Source organism: Mauremys reevesii, linkage group 1, assembly GCF_016161935.1.
Source record: "Mauremys reevesii isolate NIE-2019 linkage group 1, ASM1616193v1, whole genome shotgun sequence".
NCBI classification, from domain to species: Eukaryota; Metazoa; Chordata; order Testudines; family Geoemydidae; genus Mauremys; species Mauremys reevesii.
The window spans coordinates 248,007,735-248,026,718 of NC_052623.1; the positions used below are offsets into that span (position 1 = coordinate 248,007,735).

Sequence of the window (18,984 nt, forward strand, 5' to 3'; positions counted from 1 at the left end):
CCAGTCCAATTTTTTTTTTCTTGCATTACATTTCTCACAAATCACAGGCATCATCCGTTTGGTGCAAAATGTTTACTGTACCTGTTTTCTTAGGGAGACTGTTTGAGGTTTTTCCTCTTGCACCTTCTTCTCTTTTACCTGTTTTTCTTCTATTTTCTTCTCTTTTACTTGTTTATCTTCTACTTTTTTGTCTTCAATTTTTTTCTCTTCTACCTTTTGTTTTGCCTTTAATTTTGCCTCTTCTAGCTTAGCCTTTTCTTCAGCTGCTCTCTTCTTCTCCTCTGCCTTAGCCCTCTCCCTTTCTTCAGCTGCTCTCTTCTTCTCCTCTGCCTTAGCCCTCTCCCTTTCTTCAGCTGCTCTCTTCTTCTCCTCCTCCTCTGCCTTAGCCCTCTCCCTTTCTTCAGCTGCTCTCTTCTTCTCCTCCTCTGCCTTTGCCCTCTCCCTTTCTTCTGCTTTCTTCTTCTCCTCCTCTGCCTGAATCCTTTCCCTCTCCTCTGCCTCAATCCTTTCTTTTTCCTGGGCTGCTCTTTTCTCTTCTGCTTCAATTCTCGCTCTTTCTTCTTCAGCTTTTTTTTGTTCCTCTGCCTTAACCCTCTCCCTCTCTTCTGCCTCAAGCCTTTCCCTTTCCTCTGTTCTCTTCTTTTCTTCCTCAGCCTTTTCCTCTTCTTCATTCCTAAGCGTCTCATGATCTAGAACTACAGTTAGATTTATGGCCCCCACTCCTGCCCTGGGCTCCCCTACCAGTAGGATACTCATATCATTCTCTGCTTTGTGTTCCTCTACATTGACATCTAAGGTTTTTACTTCTAATACCACCGGCCCCTCTTCTTTGTCTATTGTTTTCTTTTCTATTGTTACTTCTACCTGATTTTCCTCTATGGTTCTCTGCTCTGGCTTTTCCTCCTGCACCGCCTCCTTATCTTTTTCTTCTTTCTTTTCTTCTTCTTCTTCTTCATCTTGCCTCCAGTTGTTCCTCTGGTACGATGTAGTGACAGTTTCGGCTTCGTCAATCTCGTAACGTCCTCGGCGGGTTTCAATCTTTTCCTCTTTCCCCATGGTCTCATTTTCTTCCACATTGTTTATCTCTCTCCCGCTTGGTAGTGACAAGCCCTCGTCTGTGACTGTTGGGTCAAACTCCTTTTGACGGTCCAGGGCTTCCTGGAGACGCTTTTGGCGTCTTTCCTCCCTTCTTGCCAATCTCTCCAAGATTGCAGCATCATCTTCCCCTTCCCCTTGAGTGTTTGTTAGTGTTGTTGTAGAACGTTTGGTCTCCTCTTCTGCCACACTGTACAGAAGTGACAACTTTGCATTAATCAAGCACCATAACAAAGCATTTGCTTATTTATTTTCCAGAAATACAATACATTAACATGGCTCTAGAATGGGATAAGTTAGATACTTTAAAGATTTATCAAAACAATGCCAGGGATAATTATGGAATTTCCGCCTTTTACGAATTTGGTGTTTCATAATAATGATGACTGAGAAAGCTTTTCCTCCATGCTCCTGAGTAGGGACTTGATCCCACACCTATTGAAATCAATGGGAGACCTCCATTGACTTCAGTAGGCATTAGATTGGTCCCTGGAGCCTTGGAACAACTGAACAGAAACAGGAATATTTGGGTTTTGTTCTGTGGAAACCTTCATCTTGGCTTGATGTGTTCAATAAAGCTGCTAGCTCTTTCCCTTAACATGAAGTCTCATTAATTAAAAGCTCTTAATATAGGACCAAAGTCTGAGGTCCTTACTCAAGCAAAACACACAGGTATTTCAATGAGAACATCTCTACTAATGGGAAGGTGGCTGTTTCTTTCCAGTGATGGTATATGGATCCATGGGACTAGAACCCAAGTCACCAGAGCCTGGGGCAGCTGACATTGCCACATTCTCACTAGGAAGTATACAGCACCCTATCCAAGGAGCACTGTCTAGAGTGACATCACATTGTAGCACTCTGATTGGCCAAGCACACTATTTAACCCTGGAGGGTGCCCCAGGAAATTATCTAGGCAACAGCATGGACTTTTAGTCAGCTGTGACTTAGGAGAGCACCTTGCTTCCTGATCTCCAGTCTCTGACCCCAGCCTGAGCCTGACCTTAACTCTGCCTCCTGATTCCATCCTGGTACTACCTCTGGTCTCCGACCCCAGCCTGACTCTGACTCTTGCTTACTAATCCCAGCTCTAGCGATTACTCTGATCCCTGCTCACCCACTCCACCTCATGGCCATCCTTGGCTGGTGGTCACAAGCCCAGCTATGACAGCTAGGCATGCCCACCTATGCCTCAGTTCTGTACAAATGGCCTGTGCTGAGGCTGCCTGCAAGTGAGGGAGCAATTAGTGAAAAATGCAATTGTGATATATACACTGGTCCACCAGGAAGTGGATTGAGTCCACCAACCTAATTTCATACATGCCATTGACTAGCCATCAGTACCAGTACTGGATTCCATTGCCAGTCCCCCGAGAGATCTAGGCTTCTTCAAACCTCTGTGGTATTGTTCTTCTTCTATATTCATTTTTTCCCTTTCCAGATGTTTTTGCTTTGCACAGGAAAACGGTGAGCATCCATGAACAAGAACAACTCTTTTTTCCCAACTTTCCCCTGCTCAGCAAGGAGGGTTCTATCTACCAGGCATGGGAGCTAGTGGAGGTGAATTTCAGCTTGAGGTCTGGATTTGACCTATGAGCTTGATGCAATAATAAATATTACTGATCCCTGAAAAGGTTATGAACAAATATCTTATTATAATTGTAGGTTTGCTGGGATTTTATTTATTTACAAAGATATATTCTAATGATAGAAATACTTAAGGCCCAATTCTTCCACCTTTACTCACCATGAGTAGTACCTTCACCTCCAAGCAGTTCCTTTGATACCAGTGGGACTTCCCACAGAGTAAGGTCTTATTCAAAGTAAGATTGGCAGAATCTAGATCTTAATTTCTAAAACTTGAAGTATATGCTCTAAATATATCCGTTCCCTGGACTGAAAACTCTGCCAATTCATCTATACACAACCAACGGAGTAGAAGCTTACCTGTTCTGGGCATTAACTTCTGATTTCTCTGTCACTTGTCCTGTTAGATCATCATCTTCCTTTTGCCGCAGCCTCTCCTGTCGAGCCCGTCGACGGCGTTCTCTGGCGGCTTCTTCCTCATCATCATCATTTCTTTGATAGGCTAGTCTGCAAGGCATCATTTAAAAGGGGTTAATAAAGATAAGACCATATATATTCATATGTTTTATGAATGATTTGTGCAATCCAAAATACGCCTTCAGTGGTGCTGGGTATGTGATTTAAAGGGACATTGTCAAATACAGAAGTTTATGCCAAATTTTTACTTTGCTTTTTCATTTAGTGCTCTCTTTGACATTACAGCTCCAGATCAGACCACCATGGTGTAGACACAAGGCTGAAAGCCCAGCGTGACCATCTCCCCTAGAAGATTACTACAATGGAATTCATCTTGACTGAAAGGGAAGCAAGATATGAGCCTCTCATTTAGAATGCTAAAGTAAGTGAAGTAATTTGACTGCCTGCAAGGATCTGGAAGGATCTTTTCTCCTACGTCTATCTCTGCACAACAGGCTGTGAAAATGAGTGGGTGGAGGAAGGGATGCCTTCTTCAGAAACATTATGTATTAGGCACTGCTGGAAGCAGAATACCTTCCTTGATTAAACCAGTGGCCTAATCTGGTTTGGCATATGTTAGCTTCCTACCAGTCTTACTCTTTGTGAAAGCATAGCAGCAGTGCAAGCTTCTCCCCATGTCCCTCTCACCAACACTATGCCTCACCAAAGGCTTGTCGTTCTCCTCTGGATGCTCTGTAATTTGTCCACATCCTTCCTAAAGTGTGGCACCCAGAACTGGACAAAATACTGCAGTTAAGGCCTCATCAGTGCCAAGCAGAGTGACACAGTGACTTCCTGGGTCCCCCATACAACACTCCTGTTGTTACACACCAGCATGATATTAGCCTTTTTTGCAACTGCATCACATTGTTGACTCACATTCAATTTGTCATCTACTCTAACCCCCAGATCCTTTTCAGCAGTACAGCCACCTTGCCAGTTATTTCCCATTTCGTAGTTGTAGATTTGATTTTTTTTTCCTATGTGAAACACTTTGCTTGTTTAGTCTAGCGAATAGAAGGCTAAGGAGAGTAATGATAAGTCTTAAAATATGTGAAGGGCTGTTATAAAGAGGATGATGATCAATTGTTCTCCATGTCCACTGAGGGTAGGACAAGAAATAAATTGCTACGTTTACAGCAAGGGAGATTTAAGATAGCTATTAGGAAACCCTTTCTAACTATAAGGGGGTTAAGCACTAGAATAGGCTCCCAAAGGAGGCTGTGGAATCCCTGTCACTGGAGGATTTTAAGAACAGGTTAGACAAAATACCTGTCAGGGATGGCCTAGGTATATTTGGTCCTACCTCAGCACAGGGGCCTGACTAGATGACCTCTTCAGGTCCCTTCCAGCCCTACATTTCTATGATTCAATGATTCATGCCCTTCTCCCCACAAGAACTTTTAACTTCTCCTTTTCATTAAAAGTCCTCATCACAGAAAGTGAAGGGTGTCAGCAGAGTGGCCACAAATCATGGCAAGGTTGGGAAGAGAGTTCAAAGCAGAAGAGAAGGGGCAGGGAAGACAGAAAAAAAAGCCATTGTCATTTGCCATTAATTTAAAGGGATACCAACTATTAATTTAGTTCTAAAATGGAAAGCAAGTGAAAGCAATAACAAACTAATGGGGTCTTAACTATGTTCCTGGAGGCAGACTCTCCCTGAGATACAAATGCACTAAATAAACTGATTGCAGAAGGACCACTTAACAATGAAAGACTCTGGCTGCATGGAGCCTTACTTCTTTTTAGTCCTGTCAGAACTCCAGCTGTGAGAGCCATCTATTGTGCTCTGACAATACTTTGGGTACGTCTAGACTACCTGCTGTATCGGCGGGTAGCGATCGATTTCTCAGGCATCGATATATCGCGTCTCATCTAGATGCGATATATCGATCCCCGAAAGCGCTCCCGTAGACTCCGGAACTCCACCAGCACCAACGGAGGTAGCGGAGTCGACAGGGGGAGCCACGGACGTTGAGCCCGTGCCATGAGGATGAGAGGTAAATCGATCTAAGATATTTCGACTTCAGCTACGCTATTCACATAGCTGAAGTTGCGTATCTTAGATCGATCCTCCCCCCCAGTGTAGACCAGCCCTTTGACAAAGGAGCTCTGTGTTTAGCCTCTGGGCAATGAGGATGGGTGAGTCAGTTTCCACCACACATGGTTAGTGTGATGTCTAAACCATGACCTAAAAGATGATGAAGTTGTTTACTCCTCCCGCTATGCACAAACAGAAGGCTCACACACAGCAAAGTGAAGAAACCCCCGTGTGCCTTTTTTGAAACTCACCATCTGCCCAAAAGTTAAAAAGGAAACCAAAATATCCTTAACCTGCTACATATGTCAGATGAGGGCAAAACTTATGTTTCCTGTTCTTGGGCCCCTATAATACAAATAATGAGTAAAAAAACCCCCAAAACCTAGTAATATCCCTCAAAGTGGTAGTAACTTCTAAGTGCACCTATTGTATATTTTATACCAAATAGCTTGCCTACAGTATATAGGTACGTGCACGAAAACAATGCAACTATCAGCTATCAGACACTACACGCAAATATTAACTTTTATGTTGGTATGTGTGTGAATTCAATACTTTTCCTCAATGTTTGATTAGTAGATGCAATAGCAATAATTGCTGCTAATAGTATCTTAGTTTTCTGTAGCATATTTTATCCAGAAATGTCCCAAATTACTTTCTAGGCTGTCTCTCTATGGGCTGCTTCACTCATCTCAGAAATGCAACTATTTCTGGAATAAAACATGGCAGCCTTTACAAACCAGTCACACTGCGCAACAGTTAAAATAGGAGGAAAAATTCCTCCAGTTGAAAATGCAGGAGGGAATAGCTAGGCACAATATAATTAGCAACCTTGGTGTTAAGAAAATTGCTCCGGAATCCTTTATGGGATAGATTTTCAATGTGGATGCTCAACTCCCATTGACCTTCAAAGAGAATTAGGCAATAGGAAAATCAATGGGAGTAAGGCATCTAAGTGCCATTTGTGCGCTTGACAATCTATTCCTCTGACTACAAAGCTCCTTCTCCCACTCCTGCCTCTCACGTCTTTTTCCACACTGTCCTGTATTCATGAAATGCTGTCCACATTCAGCCATAGGTGCTGGAAGTAGTGGTGCTGTTGCACCCCCAAGCTTGAAGTGGTTTCCATCATATACAGGGTTTACAGTTTGGCTCAATGGCTCTCAGCAGCCCCACTATACAAATTGTTCCAATGCCCCCGTATTCAATTCACAAATACTACCAACCTTGCCTCAGTCAAATCCCTCCTAAAATCTTTCTTCCTCCCTGATACCTGAAGAAGCAACTAAGGGTATGTCTATACTGCAATGTAAGCCCAGGGTTAGTGGGACTTCTGTCAGCTGACTCATGTTAGGAAACCCTGGGTTTGTGTGTCTACACTGTATTTTAACTCTATGCTAAGACTTTTCTAACCTATGCTTGAACCTAGGGCTCTGGCGTCCACACTACAAGGCACAGACCCAAGGCAAAGTAACCATATCCCAGAGTCCCTAGTGCCCCCTCCCTGAAATGTGGCCGTTTTAGCCCTAGGATTGTGGTGCACTGTGGGACAACTTTACTGCCCACCTTCCACATTACCAGGAAGCAGCTCGCTTTACAAAAGGTTTGATTGGTTCGTTCTCCATTGCAAACTCAGGAGACTCTCTGATAGTGTGCTTGCAGATCGGTGATCAGAAGAGAAACGGATAACGCTGACGTGAGCTGCTGCAGTTGGCAAAGGGGTGTGTGTTTGTGGCTTCTGTTTTCAATAGAGTGGATTGCACATAGTTGGGATAGAGAGGACTAAAGAAGTCGTCCCATGGAATTGTGGGATACTTCTGGCTGATTCCGAGTCAAGTGAGCCTTGACTGCAAAGCAATAGGGCTTGGACCCTGGGTCCCGGCTTATCTCAAGCTTAGCCCCTCCAGCCCTGCAGAGTCATGGGACCCTAGGTGTGAGCCCTGGGTTAGCACAATTGCAGTGTAGGTGCAAGGGAGCTTAGCTTGAGCTTGGCCTCAAGCCTGGGCTTACGCTGCAGTGTAGACATATCCTTAGTTTATTATTAAAAGTAAATAAACATCTCCAGCGGAACCACCATTACATGCACCCACTACACATGAGTAACTACGTGCTCACTGATGTGATGTGACAGCAGTAACCTGTGTCCTTCATCACTCTTTCTCCCCCGTTTTTTCCTCTCACTAGTTGCATCACATCTAAAATTAGACTAGAAGCTCTTTAGGGTGAAAACCCTGTCTTTGCATTTATGCTATCCATCATCTAGCACACTTTTAATGCAAATAGTAAATAACAAAATAAAGAAGCCCAGACCTCGGTTCTACATATCTGAGAGAGAGCTATTTGATAACCATAATGACCTTTGTTACTTCTCTTTAATCCACCCTTGGGGAGCTGTTTTGATATGCTGAATCCACGCAAACCGCACTTAACCAACCTTACATCCATTTGTCACGTTCTGCATACGTGTTTCTTTCCAGGTAAGTCTCTGTATTCCGTTAGCTACTCTGCTATATTAAGCAGTGAGAAACAGCTTGCCCTCATCAGGTCCTCCACACTTTCTGACACATGATACATCTTATTAAACATTCAGATGAAAGGAAGATGGCTGGAAACTGCCTCCTGCCTCTCTCCCAAAGATGACGCGCTCTTTATCCAAGTGATGATAGGAAAAGAGCAGAGAGTTGGCTGCTTCTTTGATTACACTCTCTATGCTTATGACATGGAAAATAAATTGTAATCTGTGATCATTCAGCTGTGTCAAAGTCCTGAAGTGTGTTAACACAGCTCTCTTGTTAATCATTAGTAATAAGACCTTATTACTATTATAATACCTTATTACAGTGCATGTGAAATACTGGAAACCAAAAATTCCATTTGCCCCACAGGACATTTCCTACTCTGCAATATGGATTTTATTAATTAACACTGAGTTCCTGCAAAAACAGACATTTGTCCCTGCAGAACAGGTGGAATAATTTTTAAACCTCCAGGGGTGAAATCCTGGCCCCATTGAAGTCAAGGGCAAAACTCCCATTGACTTCAAAAGAGCCAAGATGTCACCATAGGCCTTTCTGTGACAGATTTGTGACTAGAGCTGTGTGTGAAACTCGTGGTTTTGGTTATACAGGCTCACACAAACTTTCTCAGGTTTTGGTTCATAAAGATTTTGCACCCTCTGTGTTTTATTTTGAGTTTGGGATTTGAATAAAGCTAAAATACTGAATGGGAATCTCAGCCAAGGTTAGAACGCTTTTGTGCCATAACCATTCAGTACCATCAAGCTTCAGTTGGTTTCCACTTGGAACCACAAATCAGCTCAAACCTCAAAACTCATCCCAGGCTTTCTGGTTTAGAGTTTCTTTAAAAAATGTTGCCTAGCTCTCATGTTAAATACAAGTAATAATAATAATATATCTATATTATGGTAGCACTGGAATGTCCCAATCAAAATGGGAGGCCCACTGTAGCAGGCAATGTACAAACACATAGGAAGAACTTATGGTCTTATTTAATACAAGGTACAATTAAAGAATAGGAGGTAATGTGGGGAATTCATCAGGGAATGGAAGGGGAGGCAGAAGAAGGTTGTGATGAAAACGTGTAGTTCCATTGATTAGTTATAAGCTGAAGCTGATGGTTCTAAATCCTTAGAATCATAGAATATCAGGGTTGGAAGGGATCTCAAGAGATCATCTAGTCCAACCCCCTGCTCAAAGCAGGACCAATCCCTAAATGGCCCCCTCAAGGATTGGACTCACAACGCTGAGTTTAGCAGGCCAATGCTCAAACCACTGAGCTATCCCTCCCCCACTACAGGGTTATAATTTAAACTATATTAATAAATATCAGCAATCGCCTAACCCAACTTGTCGTGAACATCATCAAGTGGTTGGCAAAAGCTGGAAAATAGGTATCTTAACTGTGGAGATTGCCAAGGAATCCAGATGTGACAGGGAAGTGACTAACTTAAGCTGGTCTCACCACTCCACTAGAGAGGGGAAACTGAGAATGAAAGCGATACCTGTGGGTCTGAGCAGAGATTCTGGCTGCAGGAAGTCAGAGGGGTACAAACAATTTCAAAACAAATCTCACACCCCCAAGGTTTCTGGATTTTTGTAAATGGTCCAGCTTCCCTCCCCACAGCATGTCCCCCATATACTATTAAGCCTTTTTCTCCTCCTTGAAAATACCGCCACAGGTGGAAATAGCATGCTCATTCTACCAACCACATTGAACCAGCTGCACAAACATGCACGACTGTAGGCTTAATAAAATTTTCTATTGCACACGTCCAGTAAGCTATTTTCAAATAGCTATAATTTTGTTATCTTGAAGCGTTTTATAGTTTGGGTCCTGCACATCTTGGAGACTGCTTACTCTCTGTGTGTTCCAGCAGGGGAAATGAGATCAGATCGTCTATACATCCAAGTACTGTACTGGTATGTGTGCTATCTGCATAGCTTATTTCTAAGGCATGAAGAACATTAGTATCTAAACACCAAGACAGTGGATCAGTAGATCTGTATGGCTCGAGGCTGGTGCCAGAGGAGGGACTTCAGTAGAAGACCCTTGACACCAGCCTTCGCTCACAAACTTGGTCCATCAGAGCTGAGTTAGTTAGCTTTTAGTGCTCATTGAAAGGCCTGTCTATTTACTCAGGCTCTTCCTGAGGGGATGGGTGGAGTGAGAATGGACTCCGTTATTATACAGGTTGGGGAGTTCCCTTTGCGTTATTGTTACGGTTGCCAACAGTCCCTTATTACAGGGGACACCCCTTATTTTATCATCTCTGTACAACAAGATCAGGAGTTGCTGAATGCTGCAAAAAGTAGCAAGAAATATGCCTGGTGAATGTAGTTGAGGGTGGCTTACTTAGTGCTTACTAATAAGAATAATTAATAATATCTGGAGAAGGGGTGGGGAGGGAATGTTAAGAAAAAAGTCCTTTATTTTTGAAATACAGTGTTGGCAACCCTAGTTATTGTTGATATTCTGTCAATTTATAGATACTACTGCATATGTTTTTAATGTTTTATTGTGCATATACTTTGTATTGTGACAGACACACTTAAAAACTATGAGTATAAACAAATGCAATCAATTTTTTTCCAAATCTAGCCAAGACACAAGTTGCCAGTGAGAGTTACATTTATGTCAAGTTTCATGTTTCAAACTTCAGCTGTTTTGCTCATGCCTGACTGATAAAAGTGTGGTTACATTTTTTTTTATTACTGGAATAATTCTATTTTCTCCTCTTACTCCATCATACTCAAAAAGTTGCAGGGATTCTGCTCAAACTTGTTAAAAAAAAGATTCACCTTTGTGTATGGACCTAGCATAGGAATGTTTATGTTTCAGAGAGACATGCGTCAGTGAAAGCAGGAGGTTATAGTGGAAACTCAGAATCATGATTATAGTGATCCTGGCTTAGCCATCACAATTATCTGTATGTGCATTAATTTTAATACTTAATAATAAGATCTTTCTGTCTCGTGCTTTTGAATTTGACTCACAGGATTTTGTTTCTCACATCTGATTTAGCAGAGAAAATAATAAAAAGAACCACTGGAGGGCCATTAAAGTCAGACAAATTAAAATGAGAAACAAGGCACAAATTTTGAACAGTGAACTTGATTAACCATTGGAACAAACTGCCAAGGAAAGTGGTGGATTCTCCATCCCTTGCTGTCTTCATATCAAGGCTGGATGCCTTTCCTGAATTTTTGGGCTCATATTATGCCCTGCGATATACAGGAGGTCAAACTAGATGAACTACCTTCTTGACTTAAAAACTATGAATCTCCTGCCATTAACCTGCATTTGCCTTTTTGTTTCTTCAATACCCCCGCTATTTCTCACGTATTTTTGGTCTTTTTGTCAACAGATTCTTAGCTATTTCAAAGGTCTTCCTAGAGTACATATTCTGGGTGGGCTAACTGCATACACATTGCATCAGTGCAGCTCTCCAGGGGCAATGAAAAGCATGGCAGACCTTTCCATACGGTGGTCTCACCTGTGTCTTCTACACAACTGCAGCTTTTCTAATTTCTGATGTCCTTATTCACTTTGTGTAGCCTCACTGACTTTAAAGGCATGATTTTCATTACGGAGAGATATTTATTCAATATAAGTAAGGGAATCAGAATCTGGCCCTAAGTATTTTTCTTAGTCTTTGCATCCTCAATATCCTGCTTTTCGTTATGATTCCTATTTTTGCTGATTTTAGGCATCAGTGTGTGGAAGCAGGTAAAAGAATTAACAAGAATTTAAAGGGATTTTAATGCATGTCAGTTAGTTAGCATGAGTTAGGCTAACTGTGACCCTAATGACGTGAGATTTGTAGAAGCAAAGATAGTGTGAGACAGAGGAACGAACTGTGTAAAAAGTTATTACGACCTTGCACTGATAACCAAATATGCAGGCTTGCTTTTTCTAGTAGTGAGACAAATAAGATAGCAGAAAGGCTTATGTATAAACAAAATGCAATTGTTTCTCTTTACTGTCTGTATTATTGCTAGTTATTGTCTGTAACAAAAGTATAAATGCTTGCTGTAATTGTTTACCAATTGAGAGAGACCTGTCCAGGACAGGGGCGACCCTGTTTCCTAGGACACTCCCTCCCTCTATTGTAATTACTAGAGAAAGAATAAAGTATTTGATTTTGCTGCACCCAAACAAAAAGCAAAGACTGAGTTTTTCTCCAACAATTTGGGGGCTCGTCCGGGATGGCAATGCCCACGGACCCACAGACGGCTACTACGAATCGTTCCCCTTCAAACCCCATGGCGCCACAATAGAGGTAAAAGACCTTTTGAAATCTCTATTGGGGTGTCGGAGAAGGACTGTCTGTGGGGACGTCTGTCTCTGTTGGGCTCACGCCATCTGAACTGATTAACTGTGCACACTATCTTTGCTTCTACGAATCTCACGTCATTAGGGTCACAGTTAGCCTAACTCATGCTAACTAACTGACATGCATTAAGATCCCTTTAAATTCTTGTTAATTCTTTTACCTGCTTCCACAAGTATGAAACACCGGCAATGTTAAATAGGGTCTACTACCGCAATAAATGAAAGCTCGTACTAAGCCAGATGCTCCACTCTTTATTATATCAGTTGAGGATCTGGCTCCTTGCATTTTTCTGTGAGAGAAAAGATAAGTATGGGAAAGAAATTTTCTGTCTGACAGATCAGCTTGTATCTTTCATTCTTTGAGGTTTGTTCCCCTTTGATGTGGTGGAGCATTAAACCCTTGCTCTTAACTAAGGAAAGAACAGATTCATTCATCCGTTTTAGGGAATCTGCAAAGAGTGAAAGCAGAATGTTTCACATTTTGGCATAAGGTATAAAAAAGTGATGAGCAGACCAATGATCACAGGGGAAAATGATTCCATATTAAAGAGAATGTTACTTTGTGGATACCTAGTCATTCCTGCCTAGTAGCAGGAGAAAAGCAAAAGGAGGAACATGTTTGTAGGTAAGCATTGTATATTCAGAACTGTGCTTAAGCCCCTGGGATAGATCCTGCCTTCCAAAATCAGAGGCCTCTATTGAAATGTGGGCCTCAGTTTTTCCCAATAATTTGGCATATCCAGCACCCTATTCACCCACCACAGTTCCCTGGTTCATGATGACACTATTGTTTTGTTTTTAGATCCAGGTCATAAAACCCAGACCTTGCAGTTGAAGCCAGCGTATCATATCACCGCCTTATTGTGTACAAAGGCAAAATGACTCATGCATGCCCCTGTTATTTTTTCATGGCAGAAAACTGATGATCTGTTTCACAATGTGAAATGCAAGCAGATTCTCTGACCACATCCAAATAGCTCTGGAAACTGCCTCTGAGTACCTCAGCACAAATTGCATGCAGGGCTGTAAACATGAAGGGTAAAAACCTTCAGCTACTGAAATAATGTCAAATTTGCCTCCAACATATATTATATGCAGATAAAAGGGTTTGTTGGAAGGGTCCCAGTAAAGTTTGTAATTCTCTCAACATGTGGAGTCCATAATGGTTTGCAGTTTCACTTCATCCACAATAGATGAGCAGTGTACTGTATTAAACCTGTTTTAATTCAGAGGCTTTAAGACAAAGAAACAACAGTAACTGAGAAGAAAACAATAATTAGCAACGTTTCTTATGGGCTTTGAACCACTGAATGTTAGTCTATGACTGCTTTCCTTAAAGCTTAGTGGAATTCACCCAGAAATCAGCTTCTCCTACATATGGGCCATTCAAAGAAGTGCACATAACAAGATAACAATCTCAAAAGGAAAACAGTAAAAGTTAATCTCTGCATCTGCACGTGCCATTGTGATCATTGCTGTATTTGTTGCTACTGTAGCAAATTGCTTTCTATTCTATGCGACCACCTCTACTTTTTAGTGGTTTATTACAAATGTCATTTTCCAAACCACCATAGGCCAAATCCTTACTCAGTCCTTTTCAGGCAACATGACCATTGAAAATAATGGGCTTTTTTAGCCTGAGTAAGACATGACATCAGGATCTGCTTCAGAATATTACCCACAATTGCTACAAGCCAAATCGCGAACTTTCCTCTCACTGCGAGTATGTGCAATGGGGCACTGAATCAGGCTGGGGTTTCTAGGCTTGACTGTACCACAAATAAATAATAAATGAAGCTGTAACTCACTTTTTACTGATTTCTTAATCAGCCTAAACTCCAAGTGAAGTCACCGGGAGGTTTGCTTGAGTAAGGAAGACTGAATGAAAAAGCAAGCAAAGATTTCAGGATTCCGCCTGTATTTTTGTAATTTAAGAAAAGATTCCTTGAGCTTTATATTTTTATGAAATAGTAGATTGGGAGTGTGAAACTTGCATTTCCTTAGAAAGACTTTTACACTGATACAAATGCCATGTATAATATACTTAATACTAATTTACCTTGCCACTGTTGCTAATTATCAGAAATATTTAAGGCTGAAAAAAAGTTTTTGTTGGTACAAGCCTATTTTCAGAACCCTCCAGTCAACCACAATGCTGAGTTCAGCAGAGGTGCAATCACATAAGAAAATGGGGATTGGAGTGAAAACACATGATGAGTTCTGCAGCCTTACTGAGGGGAAACTCAATGGGATAGTAACAAATTAGAGGGCATGTGCCCATTTTTCACCCTCAGTCAGCATTTGTACTCATGAAATTCTGGAAATTTCCATTAAAACAGACTGCAGGATCACACACAGGGTTGTTCCTCCACTACAGCTGGAGCAGAAAGTGAAACAGGATTGTGACTAGGAAGCAGAGCCCAGATCCACATTCAGGAGGCTAAATCTGGGTTTAAGGTATCTAAATCCCAGTTTTGGCTCCACTGTGAGCCACAAAACTCCCACTGAATGCTGTAGGCACCTAAACTTACTCAGTGCCTAAATTTTCAGAATAAAAGTTCCCTCTGTGCCTAAGTTTCTGCCTCTAGGGATGCGCATTGCTGCCTCCCTCCTGCCTAAGCTCCAACAATAAACCATGAGAAGATAGGCGTTCAGCTGCCTAAATCATGTTCAGGGCCCAATCCAGTAGGGGTGCTCAAAGGCCACCTAGCAGGACGCATCCAAATCTTGCAGGAGGTGGAGGTGTGCCCATATTATAATTTTAGTCCAGTGACTACAGCACTCACCTGTTTGTGAAGACCCAGGTTCAATTCTTCCCTCGGCCTGGGGATGGGTGGGGAGAAAGGATTTGAACAGGGATCTCCCACTGCTCAGGAAGGTACTTTAACTACTGAACTAAAAGTAACAAGTTGGGCACCACCAGCACCTGCTGCCATTTTGTGTGGGGCCTGACTCATTCCCACAAATAATGCCTTAGGTGCCCAAGCTGCCTGACTCTAGGTGGCAGGTTCCCATTATGGATCACTGGATCTGGTGGATCACTAAGTAGAAATAGACACCTGCCTGCAGGACTTAGGTGCCTATCTCCCTGAGAAGGCCATGACTTAGTGTACACCCCTGTTGTCAGCATCTCCCATTGGCTAGCTTAGATGGCTCCCCACCTAGAGCAGTGGTTCTCAAAGCCGGTCCGCTGCTTGTTCAGGGAAAGCCCATGGCGGGCCGGGCTGGCTTGTTTACCTGCCACGTCCGCAGGTTCGGCTGATGGCGGCTCCCACTGGCCGCGGTTCGCCACTCCAGGTCAACGGGGGCTGCAGGAAGTGGCATGGGACGAGGGACGTGCTGTCTGTCCTTCCCGCAGCCCCCATTGGCCTGGAGCGGTGAACCGGGGCCAGCAGGAGCCACGATTGGCCAAACCTGCAGATGCTGCAGGTAAACAAACCGGCCCGGCTTTCCCTGAACAAGCGGCGGACCGGCTTTGAGAACCACTGGCCTAGAGTACTGGCTTTTGTGGATCACATTCTAAAGCACTTATCTCTCCCCATTCACTGTATAGGGGCCAAGGCACCTAACTCAGGCTTTGTGGATCACAGCGTGTTCCTCTGTTTTCTAGGAGCCTAAAAGTTAGGGACCATGATGCTCAGAGTTGCAACACCTCAGTCCCTCTGTGGATCAAGCTCCTATTGAAACACAAGTGTCTAAGCTTACAATTACTGACCAACTGAACTGATTTCTGTACAAATATTCTGTTCTCATCGAGTCTTTTCTGATAGCCAAGGCTTTCTTTGAATAAAAGCAAGGAGAAGAATTTCATTGAATTAAGCCATCCCATCTGCAGCCCAGACACATTAAGCTGTGATCCTATCAGAGCTCACATACTAAGCAGGATTGGGTCTGCTCAGCACTGTATTTGAGAAGAAGTGCAGCACAGACAGCTTTCCTGGTAATTCAGTAGGTGGAGTTTTTTCCTGTAACTTACCCACCAAGATGTCAGAAGAAGATATAAGTTATATAAGATATAAACAGTCTCCATCCTACTACAATTATATCTTAGACTTTTTTACACCTGGTAGTAGCATGTAAGCAGGCCTGAGGGATTGTACTAGACCTTTTACAAAACAGCTATATCACTGTACCTACCTCTGGCTCAACTCCGCTGACAGTAGCCGTGGCAGCAGATGTAATGCACACAGGGTTCCAGGTGACCCTTAGAACGTTAAGCACCAAGTCCTGTAACTCTGCCCAGAGCAGCACTTATAGTTGTAGTGCACAAAGCACAAGTTTCCTCCAGCACATGTGGGAGCTACCTCTATGGCAACAGCAATGAGAAATGTAAGCAAAGCTTCAACAGAGTAGACTAGGCCTAGGTGGTAGAGTGGGACTGTAACGGGAATGAGCTTAAACCACTTTATGCTTCATATCTGAATTTGGGCCTGTAATTGCAGTCATTTTTTTTTTTTTACAGATAATGTGGTCTAAATTAATTTTTATTTCTAGTGTTAATAATAATAATAATAAAAAAATCGGACGCACCCATCCAAATTAGCATACAGGAAAGAAGCTAGAATCTAGGAAATGCAAAAGCTGAGTGCTTATAAATTTAAATGTGTCTCTCTGAGCTGGAAACCAAGTCACTGGCCTCTCAACTTCATCTCTTCCGCCACTTTTCATCCTGGTTTCCTATTTGGAAGGCTTTTCTGTGCACATGTAAGTCTGACAGTGCTGCACTAGGAAACAGAGAGCTTTCTTAACACACCAATACTTGCATTTCATTTCCCTTGTGAAAATATTAATAGAACTGATGTATATGCAAGTGCAGCATGTTCAATAGATCACGCACACAAAAAGCTTTGTCAATTTTGAGTTAAGGTTGCTCAAGTGAATTTCTTATCAACACATGCACTAAAAACAAGGAAATCACTCAGTTAAGACAACGTTAACATCCAGACCAACCTCAATCATATGTTCACCACCCACACATCACAACACCCAAATACCCTCATAGACTCCTCAGCTGCAAAACAAACTTACAACATATAGCCATCCATCATGCATGCAGGCAGCCGGGGCGGACGTGACATTTCAGCCAAATGTTGCCTTAGAAAACTGTGAGGTTGCAAAAGTTGTGAATTTTAATAAAAAAAATAATAATTTCCCAGTGTTTTGATTGGCTTTGAGCACCTAAAACTTGAAGTGAAGAATGCCACCATAAGTGATCAAAAAAGCAGAGGAATTGTGTAGAATATATGTACTCAAACTGCATTTTGTTCAGGATGGCAGGGCTAACTCCCCCACTCCTGCCAAAAGTGCCACATGATCTTTAATGACTACAAGTGGTCAGGGCCTATTTTTTGTGTAATCTCAAAGATGGGAGTTACTACTATTCTGGGACCCATGAATAGAAGGGCCTACGATTCTGACTGATCCCCCTGAGAATATAGGGGTGGTGCTGTCTCCTGAACTAATTTATTATTGCTCAGTGCCAGAGGTGTCTCTGAAGACACCCACCACAGTTTCCAGAAATACAGGAAAGTCTATGCTGCATGAACAATGCATGCATCATGGTTGGTTTTTTGTTTTGTTTTTTACAAAAGGAGTCTGAAGAAATTAACTTTGTCAGACATCACTTCACCACCAAGAACATCAAACGAAAATAATCGCTAAAAAAAAATTGCAAAAAGGTGACAACCCCTCTCATATTGCAGCAGACTAAATATTGAAACAAAAGCCGTAGACAACGGGAAAGCAACTGCTCTAAGAAAATGACACACATTGAAACACAGTGGACTGTGAAGTCTTATGTTAATTGAAATAAACCACATTAGGGAAAAAATGGTATTACAAATATGTTCAGCGCTACAACATATGGTGTGTGGAAAAGAACTAACAAGAATCAGATGTCACAACGTTTTGCCTGTGCTGATTCTTTGTACAAACACTAGATGGATACTGTGGGTGGAGAATTTGTTTTAAGTGAAACTTATGTCTGTTTTTAAAAAGGACTTCAAAAACAAGCCTCTGTCTCTCTTTCATGTACTTAAGAAACTTGTTGGCGACAATGCAGGTGATTAGGAGACAGTTTCAATGAGACAGTACAGGAAACATGAGCACTGATCCTGTTGTTTGCTAACAGGATTAGAGGTAGGTTCATTCCATGCATTAATCTGAAAGTTAATCCTGGTATGTCTTCCACCTTCATGAAAGGTAAAAATTCTTCCCATAAATGAATTGTCCAATAAAGATATGCAAGATCATGTACAGTTTTATTAACAGCACACTATTGCTACTATGATTTGCCCAGTTTGGGCAACAATTTACAGAAAGGGCCATTTTAAAAACCACAAACTTGTAATACAATGATTCATAACTAGAGCTGGACAAATAATGCAAAATATAGTTAGCATATATTCATTTGAATTTTTAAACACATCTACTTCAAGTTTGTTCATGTCCCTTTATTGGTTACCGTAACTCCTCACTTAACGTTGTAGTTATGTTCCTGAAAAATGCGACTTTAAGCAAAATGATGTTAAGCGAATCCAATTTCCCCATAAGAATTAATGTAAATGAGGCAGTTAGGTTCTAGGGAATTTTTTTTCACCCACACACACAGTATAAGTTTTAAACAAAACAATTTAATACTGCTACACAGTGATGATGATTGTGAAGCTTGGTTGAGGTGGAGGAGTCAGAGGGTGGGATATTTCCCTTACTGCTAAATGATGAACTAGCAATTGACTAAGCCCTCAAGGGTTAATTCTTTCACTCTGCAAGGCAGCAGGAATGGAGGGAGATATGCACATTTTCCTTAAGTACACTGCCTTGTTAATTAGATCAGCTTGCTGAGACCGCAGCCCTGGTGTGTCCCCCCTGCTCTATGGAAGATGGGGTAAGCGGGGTGCAGGAGCAGGGGGGAGGGGGACACCATGACATTAGCCCCCCTCTTCCTTCCCTCC

General features: G+C 42.1%; 1 protein-coding gene across 6 annotated transcripts in view; it reads right to left on the reverse strand.

The window, feature by feature from the left end:
- The window catches only part of CALD1 (caldesmon 1), a 240,348-nt gene that overhangs the window by 31,796 nt on the left and 189,568 nt on the right, over positions 1-18,984 (reverse strand). For 4 of the 6 annotated variants that reach the window (XM_039545565.1, XM_039545566.1, XM_039545569.1 and 1 more), the window contains 2 exons: positions 3,043-3,189; positions 82-1,285 (listed from right to left, as the gene is read on the reverse strand). In XM_039545565.1, the coding sequence (XP_039401499.1) occupies positions 82-1,285; positions 3,043-3,189 (1,351 nt within the window). The remainder of the gene's footprint in view (positions 1-81; positions 1,286-3,042; positions 3,190-18,984) is intronic. The other 2 variants (XM_039545588.1, XM_039545591.1) reach the window with 1 other exon arrangement.